The 25445-nt window shown below is 39.6% G+C and overlaps 1 protein-coding gene and 1 long non-coding RNA gene across 7 annotated transcripts in view; both read left to right on the top strand.

The window, feature by feature from the left end:
* Positions 1-24031, top strand: part of LOC114305287 (UNC93-like protein 3) — a 41441-nt gene extending 17410 nt beyond the window's left edge. For 3 of the 6 annotated variants that reach the window (XM_082912202.1, XM_082912203.1, XM_082912204.1), the window contains 7 exons: positions 4929-4992; positions 5082-5203; positions 6454-6676; positions 6796-6886; positions 7480-7592; positions 7711-7834; positions 23595-24031. In XM_082912202.1, coding sequence (XP_082768328.1) covers positions 6510-6676; positions 6796-6886; positions 7480-7592; positions 7711-7834; positions 23595-23777 — 678 coding nt within the window. In that variant the 5' untranslated portion in view covers positions 4929-4992; positions 5082-5203; positions 6454-6509 and the 3' untranslated portion in view covers positions 23778-24031. The remainder of the gene's footprint in view (positions 1-4928; positions 4993-5081; positions 5204-6453; positions 6677-6795; positions 6887-7479; positions 7593-7710; positions 7835-23594) is intronic. The other 3 variants (XM_082912205.1, XM_082912206.1, XM_082912201.1) reach the window with 2 other exon arrangements.
* On the top strand, positions 14899-17321 carry LOC145815457 (uncharacterized). The gene is made up of 3 exons (XR_014358398.1): positions 14899-15313; positions 16238-16290; positions 17056-17321. It is a non-coding gene; the product is annotated as an uncharacterized LOC145815457 (long non-coding RNA).
* Positions 24032-25445: the final 1414 nt, after the last annotated feature.

Genomic DNA, 25445 nt, shown 5'->3' with positions numbered 1-25445 from the left:
AATAGGCATGAATGCAAATTATGTGCTTATGTGATATTTTGGAAATGATTTGATTTGATTCCAGCGATCTAACAACGAGAAAGACAGTGATGTCATTCCCAAAGTCTGGGGAGTCTGACGTGACAGTGATTTGATTCTGTGGCAATCCGAGTTATTTGGGGGCAATGATGCAGTTACAAAGATTTGGGGGTTCAATTTAGGCAGTGATTCATATTTTGATCATGATTTGAGTATTCAGTAGTAATTTAGGGGGATGGTTTCCCAATTTTAAAGAATTTGAGTTTGAATTTGGGTTCTTACCTTAGTGATCAAAGAAGACGAGAAAAAGGAAAAGAATGATTGCCTTTTTAAAATTTAAATCCCCAAGAAAACATGCTATTAAAGAATAACTTCCAAAAAAAAAAGGAACTTTCCAACTTAAGTAGAGCCTCGGAGATTATGGAAGGTGTTTGATCGAATAAGAATCTTTAAGTCATTGACTTTAGGGGGAATTTCGACTTTTATGAAAAATGGTAGATAAGGAGGTGGTGACCAAATCTTCAATTTTGAATAAAATTTGAAATCACTAAGGAGACAATTGTTTGATTAGATACTTGGAATAAGATCGAGAGCTCGTTGGGAGGAAAGAATTGTGAAAGAAAACCCGAGTAGAATTTTAAAAATTATGGAACGTTTTTGATCAGACAGAAATCTTTAGGTTTTTGACTTTAGAGGGAATTTGATTTTATGGAAAAGTGTTGATGAGGAGGTGATGACCGAGTCTTTCCCTTTGAAGTGAAATTTTGAATTTCCTTAGAAGAAATTTGACTATAAGGTGACTGTTTGATTGATTTCTTGGAATAAGATCTAAAATTCTTTGGAAATTTTTTGAAAATAAAATTTGAATAGAGTTTCGAAATTACGGAAAGTTCTTTTCATCAGGTAAAAACCTTTGGGCCACTGACTTTGAGGGAACCTTAATTTTATGGAGAAATGTTAGACATGGAAGTAATGACTGAGTCTATCATTTCGAATAAAATTTTGGTTCACGTACAAGATACTTGGCTAAAGGGTGATCGTTTGGTTGATTCCTTGGAATGAAATCCGAACTCCTCAAAACTTTCGGAAAAAAAGAGGAAAGGGAAACATTGAAATTTGAAATAAAAAAAAAATGGCACTTTATTTTGAAAAAGGATTTTGAAAAAAATATAAGTTGAAATTTGATCACGCACTTTTGAAAATAAATTGGGGCACATTTCGGGAAACAATAAGTAATGGAAAGACAATTGTTTAGATTGATCACTCTGGTAGGAATCCTTTAAATTCCTCAGAATTCCCTTGGTCGGGCAACTATCACCCAATGGGTGATGACGATGACTTCGAGATCCAATGGTAAGTGTTAAACAAAATTGACTGGTTCCATTCATTTATCCTTGGGTTTGTGGCATAGTATCCCGGACACTATTCGTGGGTTATGTTATGTCAATAAGGCAAGCATGAGACTATGCTACTAGTACTGTTTGATGATTCCCTTGTGGAAGGAGTGGTATATTGATAGTAACAACTAATGTGCCCTTTTGTGACCAAACTTACCTCCTTTTGCATGGAGAGAGCATTAGCAGCTTCCAAACTAGGGCAGGATACCTTCCTTTCCAGGATTGTATTATTGCCTCTTTGAATGATTTAGTGAATCCGAGGTCTGACTTCTAAATTAGGACAGGGCAACCCTACTTCCCAAATTGGCGTGAATGGAAATTATGTGCTTATGTGATATTTTGGAAATGATTTGATTTGATTCCAACGATCTAACAACGAGAAAGACAGTGATTTCATTTCCAAAATCTGCGGAATCTGACGTGGCAGTGATTTGATTCTGTGGTAATCCGAGTTATTTGGGGGGCAATGATGCAGTTACAAAGATTTGGGGGTTTAATTTAGGCAGTGATTCATATTTTGATTATGATTTGAGTAATCAATAGTAAATTAGGAGGGTGGTTTTCCAATTTTAAAGAATTTGAGTTTGAATTTGGGTTATTATCTTAGTGATCAATGAAGAAGAGGAAAAAGAAAAGAATGATTGCCTTTTTAAAATTTAAATTCCCAAGAAAACATGTTATTAAAGAATAACTTCTAAAAAAAAAAGGAACTTTCCAACTTAAGTAGAGCCTCGGAGATTATGGAAGGTGTTTGATCGAATAAGAATCTTTAAGTCATTGACTTTAGGGGGAATTTCGACTTTTATGAAAAATGGTAGATAAGGAGGTGGTGACCAAATCTTCAATTTTGAATAAAATTCGAAATAACTAAGGAGACAATTGTTTGATTAGATACTTGGAATAAGATCGAGAGCTTGTTGGGAGGAAAGAATTATGAAAGAAAACCCGAGTAGAATTTTAGAAATTATGGAAAGTTTTTGATCAGACAGAAATCCTTAGGTTTTTGACTTTAGAGAAAATTTGATTTTATGGAAAAGTGTTGATGAGGAGGTGATGACCGAGTCTTTCACTTTGAAGTGAAATTTTGAATTTCCTTAGAAGACATTTGACTATAAGGTGACTGTTTGATTGATTTCTTGGAATAAGATCTAAAATTCTTTGGAAATTTTTTGAAAATAAAATTTGAATAGAGTTTCGAAATTACGGAAAGTTCTTTTCATCAGGTAAAAACCTTTGGGCCACTGACTTTGAGGGAACCTTAATTTTATGGAGAAATGTTAGAGAAGGAAGTAATGACCGAGTCTCTCATTTCGAATAAAATTTTGGATCCTGTACAAGATACATGGCTAAAGGGTGATCGTTTGGTTGATTCCTTGGAATAAAATTCGAACTCCTCAAAACTTTCGAAAAAAAAAGAGGAAAGGGAAACATTGAAATTTTAAATAAAAAAAAACGGCACTTTATTTTGAAAAAGGATTTTGAAAAAAATAGAAGTTGAAATTTGATCATGCACTTTTGAAAACAAATTGAGGCACATTTCGGGAAACAATAAGTAATGGAAAGACAATTGTTTAGATTGATCACTCTGGTAGGAATCCTTTAAATTTCTCAGAATTCCCTTGGTCGGGCAACTATCACCCAATGGATGATGACGATGACTTCGAGATCCAATGGTAAGTGTTAAACAAAATTGATTGGTTCCATTCACCTATCCTCGGGTTTGTTGCATAGTATCCCGGACACTATTCGTGGGTTATGTTGTGTCAATAAGGCAAGCATGAGACTATGCCACTAGTACTGTTTGATCATTCCCTTGCGGAAGAAGTGGTATATTGATAGTAACAACTGATGTGCCCTTTTTTAACCAAACTTACCTCCTTTTGCATGGAGAGAGCATTAGCAGCTTCCAAACTAGGGCAGGATACCCTCCTTTCCAGGATTGTATTATTGCCTCGTTGAATGATTTAGTGAATCCTAGGTCTGACTTCTAAATTAGGACAGGGCTACCCTACCCCCCAAATAGGCATGAATGCAAATTATGTGCTTATGTGATATTTTGGAAGTGGTTTGATTTGATTCCAGCGATCTAACAACGAGAAAGACAGTGATTTCATTCCCAAAGTCTGGGGAGTTTGACGTGGTAGTGATTTGATTCTGTGGCAATCTGAGTTATTTGGGGGCAATGATGCAGTTACAAAGATTTGGGGGTTTCAATTTAGGCAGTGATTCATATTTTGATCATCATTTGAGTAATTAGTAGTAAATAAAGGGGGTGGTTTCCCAATTTTAAAGAATTTGAGTTTAAATTTGGGTTCTTACCTTAGTAATCAGAGAAGAAGAGGAAAAAGAAAAGAATGATTGCCTTTTTAAAATTTAAATCCCCAAGAAAACATGTTATTAAAGAATAACTTCTAAAAAAAAAGGAACTTTCCAACTTAAGTACAGCCTCGGAGATTATGGAAGGTGGATGATCGAAGAAGAATCTTTAAGTCATTGACTTTAGGGGAAATTTCGACTTTTATAAAAAATGGTTGATAAGGAAGTGGTGATCAAATCTTCAATTTTGAATAGAATTCGAAATCCCCTAGAAAGGCATTTGACTAAGGAGACAATTGTTTTATTAGATACTTGGAATAAAATCGAAAGCTCGTTGGGAGGAAAGAATTGTGAAAGAAAGCCTGAGTAGAATTTTAGAAATTATGAATAGTTTTTGATCAAACAGAAATCTTTAGGAACAACAATTGTTTAAATTGGGCCCTGCCCACTGCCTATGCCTTGTTTTTTTTTTTGACACCTATTATTTTTATGTTTCTGTGATTGTGCCTTTGCACTGATAGGTGGTGAAATATCTAAAATTGTTCGGGACTAGGCTCCCCTCAAGACTACATCTTCTCCATACTCCCTCAGGACTCTATTTTGTAGGCTCCGTAGTGTTGTGATTTGAACCATTCATCTCGTAGTTCAAAGAGAAGAATATATTTAGAAAAATTTAGCTTGATTGGACATCGATCGATACACTAACTAATCGTGTTTCATTTTATGAAATGGATGGTACATATGAATCTTAATAAAAACCATTGATCCTATAAGACAAAATATTATAAGTTAGTATGCTTATCGGTATTCAATAAAGTTAATTTTTTGCATAGATGTCCTGCTCTATTGGGCATACAAGATGAGCGGTTTGGATCACCTTCCTTGGTTACATGGAGCCCACAAAATGAAGTCTTGAGAGATAGGATGAAGTCTTGAGCGGAGCTGCTCCCAAAATATTTGAGTGATTTTCATGAGACTAAAAGTCCATGTGGTTTGGGACTTGGGAGGGTAAGACTAGATGTAGACCTTGTCTTTCCACTATTTGCGCAAAGTGGTTGCTCTCTGACTCGAGAAAACATTCTTATGCTTGTCAGTATTGTACTAAATAATGATGTGGACGCATATTTAACAGAGCCCTATTATGTTCGTCAAATTGATGAAGTTGTATATACTTAAAAATGAATGTTCTTGTGGTAGGTACACGATGGTTCCAGCTTCCTTGTACCTGGGATTTTCTGCTTCAATAATATGGGTTGCGGAGGTACAAGTCCATCTTTTAGATTTGGTTCATCACTTTGTTGTGTTTGATGATGTAATAAGTACATTACTTTTTCCCTAACGACATTATAGTCCATCAGGGTACATATCTTACTTCTACAGCATGCAGTCATGCACATGATTTAAACTTAGAAGAAGGAAACGTGATTGGTAACTTCAATGGAGAATTTTGGGGAATGTTTGCAGGTCACCAGGTGCTGCATTTTAGTTTTTGATGACAATTTTAATGATCTTTGGTTCTAATAAGAATATATTCAATTTGTTTTGTATGGATGTTGTTCATCTGGAATAATCTTCATTTTTTTATTGAATTTTGCTGTTCGTTGGAAACCTCATGTCTCTTTTTCTATTGAAAGATGGAACGGTGTGTGCATGCTTGTGATTCCAAGGTGATTTCCATGTCCTATATTTTTCTATGTTGTTTGTTGTATTACCAGTACCAATTCATTATCATAGATTTAGTTATTAATACTTGCATTACACTCGAGAAACTCTGACCTTCATTGTCCGAAAAAAATTATTTAATGTTAAATTTCTCTTTTGCATCTCTAATGCAATTTTAGCTATAAGTTAGCACTGAAAAATGAAGAAAGATGAGAAGAGTCCTATTTATTATGAAGTGAATGATTTTTATTTCCTTTTTTCCCCCTCTTTGGCTAAGGGAGGCTTTCCCTTTTTCTTTTGTTTCTTTAATAATTTCTTTGGTGGACGTTTTAATGATGGTTTTTTTTTTAATTTTAAAAAAGGGATAAAATCAAGGGTCCCAAACCTTTTTTGATAGTCTCGAAATCAATCAATGAAGAGAGTTTCAAGAGGAATGACTTCCCTTAGTTGCTTTGAGTGGCATAACCCATTGGAGTAGTTGTCTAACCGTGGGAAACAATTGTATAGCCATGTCAATAATTAGAGCTATCGAGTTTTCGACATGGTTGGCTCCCATTTTTGGCATTCCTTTTGTTAGAAAATTTTTTCAAGTTGACAAACTTGACCGTTCCATTCTGCGAATCCTTCGCACCTCTACCCAAGTATCTGAAGGGTATCAAGGTCTAAAAAAAAAGTTGATACAGTATCCAACACGTCAAAAAGTGTCCAATGAGTGCTGGTGCCGGACATGCATCGAACACGGATGCGCACCTTCTTAGTATTGTCAAGAAGTGTATGTGTTTCTTGGGTTGTTCAATATATATATTTTTAAGATGGCAAATAAAATATTAAAATATACATAAATTACTTGTATTAAAAAAAATGAATAAGGATATTCAATGGCACACCTTTAATCCTATGTAGTGCCATCCTTGATAGCAATATTCCACTATCTTTCATTTGGTTGTGGAAAATTTGAAGCATTGTAGATTCTACCTCAGTGTTAGAATCTATGATTTTTTAATTCTTTTAAAACACTCGCATCTTTAATTTGTTATTCTTTCTTTCACATCACTGCAAGGGGGAACTACCAGTGGCAGTGGCACAACTTTACTATATATTGTGTTTGTTTGTAGTATGACCTTAGGTACCATACTCATGTGCTTCTTACAAAAGAGGGATGCTAAAGGAGAAGAGACTTTACCAGATTCTTCTGTCAGTTCTACTCTTCCATTGTTTGGCTTACGAATGCTATTAATCATCCCCCTTATTGCATATTCAGGCTTACAACAAGCATTTGTATGGTAATTGTTGATTAACTTGTGACATTTTACTTTTTTATTGTCCTTTGACCATTCAATTTGTGCACTATATACATTGTAACATTTTCTTCAATTAAGCATGGAACGCATTACAATTTTAGGGCTGAATACACCAAGTACATTGCGGAACCTGCACTTGGTGAGTCTGGTGTAGGTGGTGCTATGGCAGTGTATGGGGCTTTTGATGCAATTGTAAGTATGGCATTGCAGAAATGAGTAGCTTTATGGAATGGTTTACATGAATTAGCTCACTTGGTGAGCCTGTTTCTGTTTTACGTACATTAATTTTGACAAGGCATGTTCTTCGTCTCTTTCTTGTTGAGTTGGAGAAATAAAAATGAATTGAGTGAACAACTTTAAATTTCATTTACCCTTTCCTTTTGTAAGCAACAAGAATAACAAATAATATATATCCTTTTCCATATTTATTCTCTATGAGTTGTGTTGTGTGTTTGCAACAATATACAAAATTTCATTTATTGCCCTGGTGGTACTTCACATGGATAATATGGATGGATAATCATATCCTGTGTTTTGTTCCATAATCTTATTTTTTCCATGGTATGTGCATTCAAGTTATTACTCACAATCTCTGCTATGATCTTTAGCCTCATATGTTTTATAGGAAATTATTCAATAATAATGTGGCATAGGATGTAAATACTATTACACCTCAAGTTCGCTAAAAGTTAAAAACTCAGGAAAACCATCTTTGTTTTATAATTTGTCATTTGTTTGTTTCATTAAGTTTTTCAGACTCAGTTTATATCTGGAATATGAGTCAGTGTTCGCTGGCTATGGGTCGACTCACCTCTGGTCTCAAGTCAATCACTCTAATAGTTTGTGCTGGAGCTTTCATTCAGTTAATTGTACTGCTTTGGCTTCTACTGAAGTACAGGTTAGGTTTCTTGTCGATTCCAATTAAAGTTATTTAGAATCTAAAGTTTTTAATTATATATATCTGATTTGAAACTACTATGACTTTATTAGTTCTTGTTAACTGTGCCATTGTGCAGCGTAACTAGTGGAGTACTCGGCATTTTACACCCCCTTCTCATGGCAGTCGCATTCGGAATTGGGGATGGAATATTCAACACACAGCTTAATGCTTTGCTTGGGATGCTCTTTAAGCATGATATGGTAGTGATTTATTTTGTTTGTTTTACTAAGCCTTTTTTAGTTTGATTTATACTCTTTTTCACGTAAGTGTTGACACGAGAAGTGCATGCCTTGAGTTGAGTGTATGAATAAGTGATGGACGTGTGTCCAAAGCGTGTCTAGATCTAAAAAATATAAAAATATAATAAAATTAATGACACATTTGGACGTGCATCCGACACATTATCTTCTTAGAGGTGTTCGTGCTTAGGGGATCTAATTGAGAGGCAGGTGGGATGAAACTATGTATTTTTTTATTTATAAAAAAAATAAATAAATCAGTGGATGTAATTGTGAAAACGTATGTTTTATGGTTGAAGACAAGGTATATTGAGATTCTTGAGATGTAAATTCCATATATTGAAGGGAATTAGGAGAACTTATTCCTTTAGGAAAGTTAAAGATATGGGTTCCACAAGTGTTCTCCTAATTGAACAATTAAACAAATAGGAGAAAATTGACTTTTGTGTGTTGTACTCTCCTTTATAATGTTAGTTATCTTAATGATTTTCATACTTATTGTACGGGGAAGAAATAATTTTTCTCGTATAATCCTGTTGACTAAGTCCATGCTTCTCCATACGATGTCGCTTTTGTCACCTGAAAATACAAACGTGAGCTAGCCGGCGGGTGTGTGCCGGAAACCTCTCCGATGCCTAAGTCAGAAAACTTGACAAATAGACAAAGCTCAATGTATTCGAGAAGCAAAATTGTATGTTGTGTTATGTTACCTCCTCCAAGGTGATGCTTGTGAGCTTTTATAGGTTTCGAGTGGCACAATCCTAGTAGGACTGTTATTTCTCCATGCAGAGTCCTCCTAGGATTCATACTCCTAAAGGATAATGCTTATCCTTTTACACCCCCCCCACTGCTTAAACCAAGTGGGATGGTTTTAACTACGGCCGAACTACTATTTAACCGAAGTAAACTGGCTAAGCTGAGCCACGAGGTAGGCCGAACTATCCTTAGTTCGGCCCTTCCTTTCACTCCTCATCTCGGTTCTCCCATGCATGAACCATGATATGTTGGGACCGAGCTACCGAGTAGCAAGGTCTTGACCGATCTATCCAGAATACGTCATGACCGGACTAACTCGGAGACCGGACTAACTCAAGTTGTCCAAACCGAAGTAGCTTTACAATTCCTGAGCCGAAGTAACTTCACCTCTTTTGACAGAAGTAACTTTATTTCTCATGGGCCGGAGTAACTTCTCGGCCCATTTTACCTGGTCCTTCGTACTTTGGGGCCATAAAGTCCATTTCATAGCTCGGCCCAATTTTCACCAAAAATTACCCTCTCAATTGCCCCTTAATTCCATCTGCACGGCATGATTGGGATTACCTAGTGACCAGCCGAGCTAACGTCTATAAGCTTTTCCAGCCGAACTAAAAAATCACTTAGCCTCTCCAGCCAAGCTTATTTTACTCCGGCTCTACGCGTTCGGTCAAAACGTCTCTTCAATCACTGACTGTAACGCTTCACTTTCCAATGACACGTGGCAGGCTCTGATAGGCTGTGAGCAGCTGTCACGCCGCCCTCGTACCACAAAAATTTTGAACAGTCCCGCCCATTTTTGCCGCTCGTTATTTTCACAAAACACCCCTTCCTTTCTCAATCATCCACCTACATTCATCTATCCTATCTTCTCTTTCTGTGCCTCCATTTCTTTGCTTCCAAGTTCGTGCTTTTCATTGTTGCCACTGCTCCAACTCCAGTTCCCTCTTCTTCAATCTGGTAAGTAAGCCCATCCCCTTCTTCTGTTTTTGTTTTCGTATCTGCTTTATGCATTTGGTTTACTGTATTTTTGCAAAACGTGTTCTTCGATTTCTGCTTCACTTCTATATCTCCTTGAAAAAACATTAACAGATCTTATGCGCGTAAGACCAATTCTGTAGAAAATTAGTCTTGAATCCAAAATCAAGTAGCAACCGAACTAGAATACTGTTTGTCCTATATAGGTAGATCACTTCAGATAATAACCGAACTAGAACTTCAGAAATCAGTACTTTCAGTAGGTTATCAACTCCTGAGTAACTTTAGCCGAGATAAACCCATCGAACGAAGTTTAACTTTAATAAATAAGGAACCTCGGTCTTCAACCGAGCTAAGCTTTTGGGGCTAAGCCAGCTTTCCTAGTTTCTAAACAAAACTCAGAAAGCTGCCCCTAGAGGCTCAACCGAAATAACAAAACTCCAAATTCAATCGATTTAGGCCTTTGGGGCTGAGCCAGCTTTCTTAGTTTTTTAGACCGAACTCAGAAAGCTGCCCCTAGACTATGAACCAGTCTAACAAAATTGTATCCAAGGCCAGTATGCCGAGATGCCGCCAAGATTTGGCTCATAAGAACCTTGCTCAAACCGAGATACCAAGTGTTTTGCTGAACCGAGATAGAACCAGTCCATAAAGCCGAAGTAGGACTTTTTAACCTCGCTTTTAATTTGTAGCACGGTCCAATGATCTGTGCTTAACCCCTTTGCTTTCTACTTTGCAGACTTAGGTTGCCCAGAGACTCCGTGCGCTCAACCGAGCTTCTGAGCGCAGCTCTTGCACCGACATAACTTATTCATAATTTATTCCTTAAATGGGGAAGTATAGGTACCTAGTAGACACTCTAGGCGGCTTAGCCGAATTTAGGAAGGACTATAACATACCTGATGATGTCCACTTGGTTTTGGCCGAAAAAGATGTCATTCCCTGGGATAACGAAGGCTTCGTCCCTTTTACCCTTCTATCCATAATAGAAACTGGACTACGGTTCCCAGTTCAACTGTTGATCTGTGAATTTCCTAGGCAGACCAGATTATGCCCTACCCAACTGTCCACTAACTCCTACCGCATCATTATGGGAATAGCCGAACTGAACCGCCAAGCCGGACTAAACCTAGGCCTGGCCGAAATCTTCCATCAATATTCTATCGGCTCAAAAGAAGATGGGTGGGTTTATTATCTTAGAATACGTCGCCGCCGAGAAAAGATAATAAAATATACACCGGACAAAGACGTAAATGACGACGAATTTTTCTGGGTCTCTGGGAACTTTGAGGATTTTCAAGCCCAAATTCCTGGCCGACCTATAAATTGGAAAAAAGGGGAGCCCGGTAATTTAACTTCGGTCTTGTTCCTTGCATTTTTTTATTTTGGTTTTGCTAGTCTATCAACCGAACTAACAATTGTCTCTTTTTCGTAGATTCTGCTCACCTTCATTCCTTGTACAGTTATCCAAATCTTACAGCTTTGCGAGCCGCACTACGGTATCCTGAACGTAGTTGGGCCAAGTTGCTGCAATTCGAGCCGACCTATCGATACAACAGTCGTCGGAAAGCCAGGGTAACTGACTTCCTTCTTGAAGACGCCCCAGAACCGGACCCATCCTTGCCCGAGATTAGACTAGTCCCACTGACAGCCGAAGAAGAGATGGCGAAAAAGAACAGAGTCAGGGCTCTTTTAACCGAGACAACCAGGCCCGAAGTAACGCCACCCAGCCAATCGCAACCTGCTGTTGTGGCCCTCCCTTCTCAATAGCCGTCCTCTTCCCGCCGAACCAAGCGCGCCTGGACTGCTGAAACCGAACAAATTTTGGTTGATGAAGCAGAACCTGCACTTCCACCGAGCCCCCAATCGGAACCTTCTGACCGAACTACCGGCAGCTGGGCCCCAAAACTTACTTTCAACGACCGAGACATCCGAGATACAGACTCGGTTGTAGCTGAGAAAGACCATCTGTTGGCCATCAACCTGGCCAAGAGTGTGTGTCTGCCCAAAGACATGGAGCACCACCACAAACAGTTAAACACCGAATTGAAGGCCATCCGGTCTACGACTAAATCCATGATTCTGGTAAGTAACTTCGGTCGTTTTTCTGTTTGCTTTCTTTTTTCAACTTCTACTTCGGCTAAAGGGAAATTTTTGCTTTGTCAGGCCATTCAGAAAAACCAAATTACTCATAGGAAAGTGCTGGAGCTTAGGAAAGTAACCAGGCAAGCAGCGGCAGAGGCTGAGGCAAAAATGGCCGAGCTGGAGGAGGCCAGAAAGGAAATGGCCAAACTACGAGGTGAGGTCGGCAGACTGACCGGACTGGTTAGTTCGGCCGAAGTCGAGAAGCAAAAGGCTGCCATTTCTTTGAAAGACAAGTACCTAGCGAGCTGGTGAAGCTTGAAAAGAAGAAGGACGCCGAAATATTCCAGGCGAAGGAGAGCGCAAAAGAGGCCGAAAAGAAAGGCTTCAAGAAGGTAGAAGATGTATATGTCAAGCAATGTGAAGCCGCCAAGGAGCTGTTCTTTAAGTGCGGCTGGAGGGGAGCCGTTGAGAAGCTCGGTCATGATCCTCAGACCGAGGTTTTCAACCCTCCGGCCTACTTCATACCGAACTCCCTTGCGGAGTATGCAAATGCCATGCAACAGCAGTTTCTAGAGGGCTCAGATTCAGACGAAGACTCTGCTTCTGACGATGCTCCGGTTGTTGATGTGGATCAGACAGTTCGGTCGGAACCCATGGTGGAAGACCTGACTATTGGTCAACCAGGTGAAGCCGTGGTTCCTATCGAAACCACCCTTGTTACCGACACGGAGCTCCCGCCTGAAACCGGTCTTCATGCTGATGCTGATGCTGCGTTTGATGCCGAAATTGAAGATCTTTTTTCTTGATTATGTACTTTTTCTCTTTTGTTATTTTTTGTCCTTGTAACCGGGCTATGCCCCTTCTTTGTAGTGGCTTTTCAATGAATGAAAATTTTGCTTGAACTCTTATTCCAGTTTTGATTCGTATGCTTGCATTTGTAATGTTTTGAATGACAATTTTGTTTGAACTCTTATTCCGGTTTTAGCTGGTTAAACTAAGCTTACCAGCCAACCACTCCTTAGCCGATATATTTACTTCGACTGAGGAGTATACAGAGTTTGTTTATTCCAGCCAACTACTTTTCAACCTTCCCCTTACTTCGGCTGAAGAGTAACAAGAGTTGGTTTATTCCTGCCAACCACTCTTCAGTCATACCCTTACTTCGGCTGAAGAGTAACAAGAGTTGGTTTATTCCTGCCAACCACTCTTCAGTCATACCCTTACTTCGGCTGAAGAGTAACAAGAGTTGGTTTATTTCAGCCAACCACTCTTCAGCCATACCCTTACTTCGGCTGAAGAGTAACAAGAGTTGGTTTAATCCAGCCAACCACTCTTCAGCCATACCCTTACTTCGGCTGAAGAGTAACAAGAGTTGGTTTAATCCAGCCAACCACTCTTCAGTCATACCCGTACTTTGGCTGAAGAGTAATAAGAGAGTTGGTTTATTTTAGCCAACCACTCTTCAAGCATACCCTTACTTCGGCTGAAGAGTAACAAGAGTTGGTTTAATCCTGCCAACCACTCTTCAGCCATACCCTTACTTCGGCTGAAGAGTAACAAGAGTTGGTTTAATCCAGCCAACCACTCTTCAGCCATACCCTTACTTCGGATGAAGAGTAATAAGAGAGTTGGTTTATTCCAGCCAACCACTCTTCAGCCATGCCCTTACTTCGGCTGAAGAGTTCCGAGAGTTGGTTTAATCCAGCCAACCACTCTTCAGCCATTCTCATACTTCGGCTAAAGAGTACTAAGAGTTGGTTTATTCCAGCCAACCTCTAAGTTAGTTTTTTCCAGCTAACTTAGAACACTGTTTGGTTATTCCGACCAAACGTCCTGCAGCCTGGATCCTTATCCTGGGCTTAGGAAGGGTGTTGGTTTATTCCAGCGAACCTCTAAGTTAGTTTTTTTCAGCTAACTTAGAATATTGTTTGGCTATTCCGACCAAACGTCCTGCAGCCTGGATCCTTATCCTGGGCTTAGGAAGGGTGTTGGTTTATTCCAGCCAACCTCTAAGCTAGTTTTTGCAGCTAACTTAGAACAAAAGGTTTGTAATATTCCTATCTTCACTAAAACTAACTTTTACAAAAAATAACTCATGCTGAAAAAGAATTGGTTGTTTTATTGAAAAAAAGAAGAAATTACATGTTTGAAAGAAAAAAAGCTAAAAATAAAACAACTTGAGATTGGCCGTGTTCCATGGCCTAGGGATTGCTTTGTCGTCCTTGTCTTCTAGGTGGTATGCCCCTTTGCCTGCTAACCCAACCACTTTGTAAGGACCTTCCCAGTTTGGCCCTAACTTGCCATCTCCTGGTACCAAGGTGTTTCCTATTACCTTGCGCAGTACCCAATCGCCAATCTTGAATTGTCTTGGATGCACCTTTTTGTTGTATTTTCTAATTAATTCTCGTTGGTATGAAGCCATGTGAACCAATGCCCTTTCTCTTCTTTCTTCTGCAAGGTCGAGTTCCAATGTTATGGCTTCTCCATTTAAGTCTGGATCAAAGTTTTCGCTTCGAATTGTGGGGAGGCCAACTTCCAGTGGGATTACTGCTTCTATTCCATAGGCTAAGGAGAATGGTGCCTCTCCTGTTGATCGTCGAGGTGTGGTGCGGTAAGCCCATAAAACATGAGGAAGTTTGTCCGCCCACTTGCCTTTTGCCTTGTCTAGTCTTTTCTTAAGTCCATCCAAGACGACTTTATTTGATGCTTCTGCTTGGCCATTCGCTTGAGGATATGCCGGTGTAGAATTGTAGAACTCTATCTTATACTCTTCACAAAAGCCTCTGAAGATTCTGCCGTCGAATTGAGTGCCATTGTCTGAGATTAGGGCCTTTGGTATGCCAAATCGAGTGATGATGTTTTGCCAGACGAACTTCTTCACATCTTTTTCCTTGATTGATGCCAATGCTTCTGCTTCAACCCACTTTGTAAAGTAGTCTGTTGCCGCGAGAAAGAACTTCCTGCCGCCGGGTGCTGTTGGAAGTGGTCCTACTATGTCCAAGCCCCACATTGCGAAAGGCCATGGGCTAGTCAATGGTAGGAGTTCTCTAGCTGGTTGATGTATTTGATGTGCGAATTTCTGGCATTTTTCACACTTCTTCACATATTTCTCTGAGTCTGCCTGCATATATGGTGTGAGAACCCGAATATAAAAATTAAGTAAATAATTAAATAATAATATTACAATCTCAAATATTTTGGTGGTGAATTCTAAGGTGCAAATTAAATATTATTGGAGGATGTTTTAATTAATTTTAAACCTAAAATAAATTTATGGTGAAAGTCTTTAATTTAGAGACAAGGTTTATTATAAAAATAAAAATAAAGAGAGAGAGAGAGGAGGGGGTGACTTGAACTCTAGACCACAAGGTTAATATATAAGACTCCTACCATTTGAGTTGCATGTAACTTATACATATGTTTTGTATATTTATCTATTTATTTGACCTATGTGTGCCCACCACTAGTATAAAATAAAATAAACACAAACCCTACTCTATTATTTGTTCACCACATAGGGCAACAACAGCAGCCACGAGAGAGGGTTAGAGAGAAGGAAAAAAAGAAGAAGATGTTGCAATCAAAGAACTTTTGGGTGTGTTGTGTTGTGTGTGATCATCAAAGGTTAGCCCTCCTTGGTTTTCTTCTCTTCTTTTTGTTTTTCATCCTTATTCTATAATTATTTTGTTCATTGATGGAGAGGTTGTAGGTTTATGTATTGTGTATATAGATATCCTATTAAGAAACTTGAGGAGCTAAATTTATGTGTAAAGATTGGGCGTAATTTTCAGTCCAAAAATTCTGTACAAAGTCACAAATTTTAAAAATCAAGAAACCATATCAAACGGATGAATTTTAATCTGAAATTTTTACAGTAGATCAATTACATATTGAATTGCATATCTGAATTTTTTCATAATTTTTGGGAGTCAAAATCCGTATAAATTGAGGTATTCAAATCTGTCCAGGAAACCAGTCCGAAACAGTAAATTCGGGAGTGTTGTTCTCTTTGGGTATAAATCCAAAAATTATCAAATTAGTGTCATTAGAACCGATTACAAGTCTAGTTTCGTACGTTTTTGGCCTTGCATTGATTGCTCGTGTATATTAAGAGAACCGTCAATTTCTTTAAAGTGCTGCAGAAAATAACCTGTTTGGATATAATAAATTGTAGATAATTATTTTGATAAGAAAATCAAGTGAAACCAATTGGGTTTGAAACTTAGGATATATTAGATCATATCTGGAGGTTATTGTAATTTTTCGAATAGCGTGGAGTGGGTTTTGTAATTTTCAAATTTAGCGAATAGATAGGGAAAACTTGTTTAAAACACTGTTTCATCTTAAAGTTTTTTAGTTAAGTTTCGATCGGAATCTATGTCTTGGGTGATTTTAGACCTTGAAGAATATGAATTTAGGTAATATTTAAGAGTAACGGTGAGTTGGGTTGAGCCGTGTTAGTGCGTTTTAGTTCGAGGTTACTTAGTTCCTATTTTTTTTTAGTATTTTTAAATTAGTTGTGACGCGTAGTTTTTATACTTGGTTCAGGCCACTAGTTGGACTTTTACACTCTATTCGAGGATTATATTATTGCGTTTCAGGTGAGCAGTTTTATGCTACGTATTTTTATAAATGTTCCCCTACCCTGAACTGTTGGAAAATTAAATTGTTGTTTAAAGACTAAACTGTTTTGATAAATTGTTATATTATCAATTGAATCAAATTGTTTCTGAAACATGTGTGAACTTGGCATACTGTAAACTATTTGTTTTGGTCTCATGTTTATAATGATGAACTACCATGTTTTGCGAAACTGATGTGTATTGATTATTGGGACCATGTGTGTATTTAGTCCAGGGAAATTATTCCACTGTGTGTGGTGACTCTGGCCACTAGGGAACAGATCCGGGTTGGGCCGTGATGACTCTAGTGCTCAACGATTGTAAGGAACAGACCTTTAAAAACAACTAGGTGACCTTCAATCGGATCGTCTTTGAGAAAAGGCTCAGGTGCCACCCTGAGGATGACTCTTAGTTCGGTATTGGATCCAACGGGGCTTATAGCCTGAGAAATGTGTGGCAGATTATTTGTTTTTCTTGGTACCCAGAAAATTATTGGTATTCATGTTATAATCTGTTTTAAGTGAAAAATGTCGTTTATCATGTTCTTGCGAGACATGAGTATTTTAAGTGTTGAACTGTGAAACCTTCTTTTTGAAACAGATTGTATTTACCAAACTGTATGCCAATCTAGTTTCTGTGATATATATCTTATTTTGGAATTGAACCCTGTTTTCAAAACTGTATTTACTATCTATGTTGCTACTCACTGAGCTATCAGCTGACTTAGTTGTTTACCATTTCCAGGTGTTAGAAGGACTTAGAGTGGACTCATGGCGTAGCGGGGACGCAATTGCATGGACCTCTAGGGCATTCCTTTAGTTTAGAGTGTTATGTCAAGTTTGTGCATATTTATATTTATTCTTATCGAAGTTCATTTAGGATTATTTTTGATATGTGGGTTGTTTATATCCCATAAGTTTGGATGGCTTTTGATTACGGTTGATTTTGCCGTTTATAATTGTGGCATGTCTGGATTGAGTTTTGGTTATTTATTATTGGACTATTGTTCAGTTGTTCAATGTGATTGGATTCGTGTTTAGGCTTACGTGTGCCTTGGGCTAAGTCCCTGTGGGCCACGGCCGGTCATGCCCGGATTTGGGGTGTGACATATGGCCACTAATAACCTTACGAAATGGCCCTGTAAGCTAGTGACCTTCCCCTTTGATGGCTTCTGCACACCCCTTCGTGTATTTCGAACAAGAATGCTTCCACTTTGCTGGGATGGACGCACTTTAGGTAAGGCCCTGAAAATGACTTCTTGTATAATGCCAAAGATGGAGATAGCCAAAATCGCTGCGACTTCGCTCATATTCTATTGGCTTCTTTTTTCTCTTCTGGTAGGATGCCTTCTTTTAGGAACAGGATGATGGGATCCATCCAAGAGGGGCCTAGTTCTGTGCAACATACTTCTTCTGCTTCGGGGTCTTCTATGCTTGGTCTAGGTAGGTAGTCGATTAGTAGTGGATGAGGTATGGAGGAATCTGCCATTGAGGCGAAGCCTGCTAGTTCGTCTACTCTGCTGTTTTCCTCCCTGCCGATTTGCTCTATCCTTACTACTTCAAATTTCTTGATCTCTGTTCTGACCAACTCTTGGTACTTGGCCATCCTATCATCCTTCGCTTCATAGTCGCCAGAAATTTGATTTACTACCAGCTGTGAGTCGCTGTAAACCATTAGTTCGGTGGCCTTCATGTAGCATGCTGATTTGAGTCCTGCGAGAAGCGCTTCATACTCCGCTTCGTTGTTTGATGCTGGGAAGCCAAGGTTGATTGCTTGCTCTACAACCAGGCCGTCTGGGGAGATGAGGACTATGCCAAGCCCTGCACCATGCCGGTTGGATGCTCCATCCACAAAGAGCTTCCACATCTCTCCAACGAATAACTTCCAGCACGTGGAGGGGTCAGATGATGCCGTGGGGTCAAACATGGTGTTTTCTTCAAGGTCCATGCTTGCTGTCTGCCCTTCGTCATCTGATTGTACTGTTGGTGAGCCTTTGTTTGTTTCTTCCTTGTTGTCCTTAGTCTGGTCTGCCTTGGAGTTTGATTGAGTACCTTCTACTAGGGGTTGCGTTATTCCAGCGTCAACTTCCGTCCCTAGTTCGGCTGTGTCAGTTAGGTCGACTGGGTAGATATGATGACTTCCAGGAGTGAACTCTGCGATGAAGTCTGCCAAAGATTGGGCTTTTATTGCGGTCCTGGGTTGGAACTTGATGTCGAATTGTCCCAACTCTATTGCCCACTTCAAAATTCGCCCAGAAAAGTTTGCCCTTTCAAACAAAGCTTTTAGTGGGAAAGCTGTGAGGACGACTATGGTGTGGGCGTGAAAGTAGTGTGTCAATTTTCTGGAGGCCATCGTCAAGGCTAGTGCCAGTTTTTCCAGTGGCAAATACCTTGTTTCGGCTCCCAGCAATGTCTTGCTGACATAATAGATGGGCAAATGTTGAATTCCTTCTGCACGAACCAATACTGCGCTAACTGCGTGCTGAGAGACTGCCAGGTACAAGAAGAGTTCTTCACCAGGTACTGGGGTAACGAGCAGTGGTGGGGAAGACATATACTCCTTCAAGCTTTCCAGAGCTTGGTCGCATTCTTCGTCCCACTCAAACTTGGCTTTTAAGGCATGGAAAAATGGTTGCAGTCTATCTGACGACCTGCTTATGAACCGGTTGAGTGCAGCTGCCATGCCGGTGAGATGCTGCACTTCTTTTACTGAGTTCGGTCTCTCCAGATCTTGGATTGCCTTGATTTGAGAGGGGTCTGCCTCTATACCTCGGTTGGTCACTAGGTAGCCCAGGAATTTGCCAGATCCTACTCCGAATGCACACTTGGACGCATTGAGGCGCAACTTGTGCTTCTTCAGGATCTGGAACATCTCGCCTAAGTCCTTAAGATGGTCATTCTCATCCTTGCTTTTGACCACCATGTCGTCGATGTAAGCTTCCATTTTTCTGCCTAACAATGGTTCAAACATTTTCGTGACCATCCGTTGGAATGTTGCCCCTGCGTTCTTTAGGCCAAAGGGCATGACCTTGTAACAGTATAATCCTCTTGGAGTTGTAAAAGATGTGACCTCCTGGTCTGGTTCATGCATGGCGATTTGGTGATAGCCTCTGTATGCATCCAGAAAGCTAAGTCGGTTGTGCCCCGCCGTTAGGTCCACTAGTTGATCTATCCGCGGTAGAGGAAAGCTATCTTTTGGGTACGCCTTGTTGACTGTTTTGTAGTCGACGTAGACTTACCATTTGCCATTTTTTTTTGGCACTACGACTGTGTTGGAGATCCATCTTGGGTAGTGCACTTCTCTAATTGCTCCTGCCTCCAGCAGGTTACCTACTTCTTCTGCCACTATTTCGGCATGGTGAAGTGCCGATCTGCGAGTGCGCTGAATGACTGGTCTGGCGGATGGGTGGACATTGAGTTGGTGACAGATGAAGTTTGGATCAATGCCTGGCATGTCGTAGGGCGTCCAGGCGAACACTTCGATGTTGGAGGTCAAGAATTCCAAGACCTCTAGTCTCTCAGTGCTGGACAATGACGAGCCAAGCAAGAAGAACTTATCCGGGTTCTTCTCATCTATTTTTACCTCCACAAAGTCCTCCACCGCTTTCTGATCAGCCTCTTTGCTGACGTCCGCGAATAGTTCATTGCTTTCAGGTTCCTCCACCGAATGAACGTATCCTTTGGCAGCGCGGCTGCCATTTACCGTGGCGAAACACTGTTTTGACATGATCTGATCTCCATATACTTCTTCAATTATACCGGTGTCGTTGGGGAACCGCATTACCTGGTGGTAGGATGACGCCACCGAACGCATGGCGTGTAGCCATGTTCTGTCCAAGATGATGTTGTAAGTGGAGGGGACCTTCAATACCCAGAACTCCACTTGTTTTGTTACACTTCCTGCTCTGACTGGAAGAATTATTTTGCCGACAGGCCACTCTGGCATGGAGTTGAATCCAATTAGGGGAGATACTGCAGGCGCCAAGTCTTTGTCTTGTAGCTTTAGTTGTTTAAATGTGTCGTAGTACATGATCTCACATGAACTACCCTGGTCAATCAGAATCCGCTTGACGTCAAAATCCTTGACTCGGAGAGTGACGACTAGGGCATCATTGTGAGGACAGTATATTCGATCCAAGTCTTTATCCGAAAAAGACATAACATTTGTCGCCTCGGTTTTTCCCTTCTTGATGGCAAGTTGGGCACTTAGCACCTCTCTAAAGTGCTCAGCCTTTTTAATTGACCCCCTGAGCTCGCATACACGCTCAGGCTTAAAGACTCCATGTATCACATTGATAATACCTTGAGGTGGGAGGTCGATTGGTATTCCGTTGGGGTTATTGTGATCCTGGGGGGCTGGTTGCGTTCCTCCTTCGATGTACTTATCCAAGTGGCCTGCTGCCACCAATTCCTCCAAGTGTTGTCTCAATGGTGTGCAATTCTCAGTGCGGTGCCCTTTTTCTTTGTGGAAGGTGCACCGTGATCTCTCGTCATAGTCCTTCTGAGTTTCTCTTAGCTTGGCTGGCCACTTAACGAAAGGCTCATCTCTTATCTCACTTAGAATCCGATATATCGGTTTTTTGAACACCGTGGTTATGGCAGTGCGGATTCTCAACCATCTCTTATCGGGGTCTTCTCCGTTATCTCGTCTGCCACGTCCGTTTCTGTTACTTTGGTCTACCGTGTTGACCTTGGCTGAGGTCTTCTTTTCTAATATTGCGGTCGCACTGGATTTTGCCTTGGCACGTGCGCCATCCTCTTCTACCCTGATGTGCTGATGCACTCTTTCCATCAGGGCTTCCATAGTGAGGGGTGGCGTCATGGTAATCGAGTCCCTCAGTCTGTTCCCAACTGGAAGGCCTCTTTTATATTGTGCAATGGCGAGATTGGTGGGGCAGTCCCCTATTTGATTGAATGTCTCCCAGTAGCGACTGTTGTAAGATCTGAGGGTCTCTTTTTCACCCATGTTGATGTAGAGAAGCTGGTCGATCTCCACCGGGGTTTTAGTGTTCGTTCGGAACCTTGTTACGAATGCTTCTGCCAATTGCGCCCAAGAGGCTATGCTGCCCTCAGGAAGTTTCTCGAACCAAGTCAAGCCGAGGTCGCCAAGACTTGATGGGAAGAGTATGCACATTAAGGCCTCGTTTCGCCTGTATACAGCCATGACTTGGCGAAAATGGCTTAAGTGTGAGTAGGGATCCGTCTTCCCTTCATATGTAGTGAATTTCGGCTGAAGGAAGCCTGATGGTAGGGGCGCGTTTTCGGTTGCTGGAACAAACGGTGAAGTTTGCAGCCTTGCTAATGCCTTGTCCGTCGGTTCATAGGCAGGGCGCGGTATTGGCATTCCAACCTCGACGCTTCCATGCGTCCGAGGAGCCAACCGCTGCAAGGCTGAAACTCTATGTGGATCCCTTGCCCTGGCATCCTCCTTGCATCGTGCTTTCTCTTTGAGCACGGTTCGTAAGTTGGATGATCTGGGTAATTCTGTCTGTTTAGATCTAGTTTGGTGCGAATGCGAGGGCCAATATGTGCTTCCTTCAGTGTATGACCTTTCAGATCTCGTCCTCTCAGACCTGGAGTGACGAGTTCTGGAAGACCAGGATTGAGTGTCGCCTGTCCTGAGGCTTCTGTTCTCTCCTTGCGAGGGTGTAGTATTCCTACTACGATATTCTGAGTGGCAAGGGGGCGTCTTGTTTTTGCGCCCCTCTCCTTTCGTCACTTCTTTTTTCTTCATCTGGCGTTTCAAGGCCTCCATGTCCGCCGCCATCTTCTTTATCAATTCATCTTGCTCTTTCACGCGATCTTCCAGAGCTTGAGGGTCAATCCTCCGTCTTTGCCTGTCGGGACTTTGAGAATGGGATTGACGGGGGCTGTGAGTCCGTCTCCCCCTAGCATCTCTCCTGGAGGTATGTCTTTGGGGCTTCAAGTCCGCCATGGGAGGGACAGAAGGTAATCCTTCACGCCTTGCGCCCCCTTCTGGAGTTAGTCCGTCGACGGCGGACTGCGGTAATTCTTCAATGTGTGCCATTGATTGTAAAGGGGAGAAGCTTTAATCAAGAGGTTTTGTTCTGTCTGGCTTTCCCACAGACGGCGCCAATTGTACGGGGAAAAAATAATTTTCCTCGTATAATCCTGTTGACTAAGTCCACGTTTCTCCGTACGATGTCGCTTTTGTCACCTAAAAACACAAACGTGAGCTAGCCGGCGGGTGTGTGCCGGAAACCTCTCCGATGCCTAAGTCAGAAAACTTGACAAAGACAAAGCTCAATGTATTCGAGAAGCAAAATTGTATGTTGTGTTATGTTACCTCCTCCAAGGTGATGCTTGTGAGCTTTTATAGGTTTCGAGTGGCACAATCCTAGTAGGACTGTTATTTCTCCATGCAGAGTCCTCCTAGGATTCATACTCCTAAAGGATAATGCTTATCCTTTTACACCCCCCCCACTGCTTAAACCAAGTGGGATGGTTTTAACTACGGCCGAACTACTATTTAACCGAAGTAAACTGGCTAAGCTGAGCCACGAGGTAGGCCGAACTATCCTTAGTTCGGCCATTCCTTTCACTCCTCATCTCGGTTCTCCCATGCATGAACCATGATATGTTGGGACCGAGCTACCGAGTAGCAAGGTCTTGACCGATCTATCCAGAATACGTCATGACCAGACTAACTCGAAGACCGGACTAACTCAAGTTGTCCAAACCAAAGTAGCTTTACAATTCCTGAGCCGAAGTAACTTCACCTCTTTTGACAGAAGTAACTTTATTTCTCATGGGCCGGAGTAACTTCTCGGCCCATTTTACCTGGTCCTTCGTACTTTGGGGCCATAAAGTCCATTTCATAGCTCGGCCCAATTTTCACAAAAAATTACATACATAGTGGGATGAAACTATGTATTTTTTTATTTATAAAAAAAATAAATAAATCAGTGGATGTAATTGTGAAAACGTATGTTTTATGGTTGAAGACAAGGTATATTGAGATTCTTGAGATGTAAATTCCATATATTGAAGGAAATTAGGAGAACTTATTCCTTTAGGAAAGTTAAAGATATGAGTTCCACAAGTGTTCTCCTAATTGAACAATTAAACAAATAGGAGAAAATTGACTTTTGTGTGTTGTACTCTCCTTTATAATGTTAGTTATCTTAATGATTTTCATACTTATGTCTAATTTATTTCTCATTCAAGTATATTAAAGATATTTGGCCCTCACTTTTTCTTGGTCGTTTCTTTGTGCAAATGCACTTGCATTTAATTCTCAAATGTTACTTTTGGGGTGTACAGGAAGGAGCATTTGCACAGCTCAAGGTTTGGCAGTGTGTTTCGATCGCAGTTGTGTTTTTTGTGAGCCCTTACATTTTTTTGCATGCTGTGTTAGTGGTTATGCTTGTTGCAGTCTGCATCTCTGTTGGCGGGTTTCTATTCCTCACTCTTATGGTCGAGAAAGCATTCTCTTGTGCTGATTGATTTTTTGCAACCGGATACGTAATAAATATTTATTGCCAAAACATGTATTATTCACGTCTTACACATTGATTGCCTCAGAAAGTTGTATCTTCCTGTGAAATCTATTAAATAAGAAAATATGTTCACCTGTTAATGTTTCTTCAAAAGAAAAGTATTGAAAGGCTAATTTGAATGTAATTATCATTATTGTTCTTCTATTTGAGAATAGAGTCTATGAGAAAGTTGGCAATTAGTGCAAGTAGTATTTTGTGGAATATAGACATCTTTTGTGTGCTAGGCCTGCCTAAATTGGAACCTAGATTACCTCTTTTAGATTTTTATTGATTTATGAAAAAGATTGTTTTTGCTTACATGAACAACTGCATAAATTAAAGGGTAAATTACATTTTGCCCCCTTAAAGTTTCACCCATTTTCCACTTTGGCCTTTTAAGTTTAATTTTTCTCACTTTGGCTCTTCATGTTTGTAATATTTCTCATTTTGACCTTTTAAGTTTAATTTTTTCCACTTTGACTTTTTATGTTTGCAATCAATTTTACTTTGGCTCTTTATATTTGCAATCCTTTTCACTTTATTCCTATACCAACTTCCATCTAAAAAATTAACAGAATTTGCCACATCACTAATACATCAACTCCCTGTGTGATGTAAAAAATTCACTAAAGAAGTAAAAATAAAAAACAAAAAACAAAAAAAATTGAATTTTTTTTTAGTCTTTAGTGAATTTTATTTTTTAAATTTATTCATAAACATTATTACATTATAGACGCATTTAGATTAGATGAAGTTAAAAAAATTAAAATGAATTTAACTAAATTTATTCATAAACATTATTACATTATGTATTGAGAGTAGATGAAGTTAAAAAAATTCAAACAAATTTAACTAAAAAAAGAAAAAAGTTTACTGACTCAAATCCCTGTATTGTTAGTTCTGAAATGAAAAATTTACTATCATTTTTTTTCGTCTTTAGAGATTTTTTTTTAGAAGTTAAATTTGATTTTATTTTTTTAGTTGTATCTAATCTTGATTCATTTATAATGTAATAATGTTTATGAATAAATTTGAAAAAAAAGTTCACGAAAGATTAAAAAAAATTCATTTTTTTTTTTATTTTTTGCATCTTTAGTAAATTTTTTACATTATATATGGAGCTGATGTGATTAATTTTGTTACTTTTTTTGGGTGAAAGGTAGTTTAGGAGTAACATAGGAAGGATTACAAATATGAAGGGTTAAAATGAGAAAAATCGAACTTAAAGGGCCAAAGTGGGAAGGATTGCAAACATGAAGGACCAAAGTGGGAAGGATTGTAAACATAAAGGGTTAAAGTGAAAAAAAATCAAACTTAAATGGTCAAAATGAGAAATGGGTAAAACTTTAAGGAGGCAAATAGTCAAGAATTACAAAAATATGTTAGGTTGGTTCATATCTTGTCTTTAAGACCATTTTCAATGGATCATCAAATTTAAATTTGATGAAAAAAACTCACTTTTTGTTGTTCCAACCCTTCACCAAAATTTTCATAAAATTCAGGATTTCTCAAATCTTTCATTAAATTGAAGATATATGTGCCTTTCATCAGATCACTGTTCATATCTGTTAGATTTTTACCATCGGATGTCCCCTCAGATGACCACCTCAAGATAAAAATTTGTGAAAAAATTACA

Source organism: Camellia sinensis, unplaced genomic scaffold (assembly GCF_055761805.1).
Source record: "Camellia sinensis isolate YWXY unplaced genomic scaffold, ASM5576180v1 Unanchor2, whole genome shotgun sequence".
Lineage (NCBI taxonomy): Eukaryota > Viridiplantae > Streptophyta > Magnoliopsida > Ericales > Theaceae > Camellia > Camellia sinensis.
This window is presented reverse-complemented; position numbering and strand designations above follow the sequence as displayed.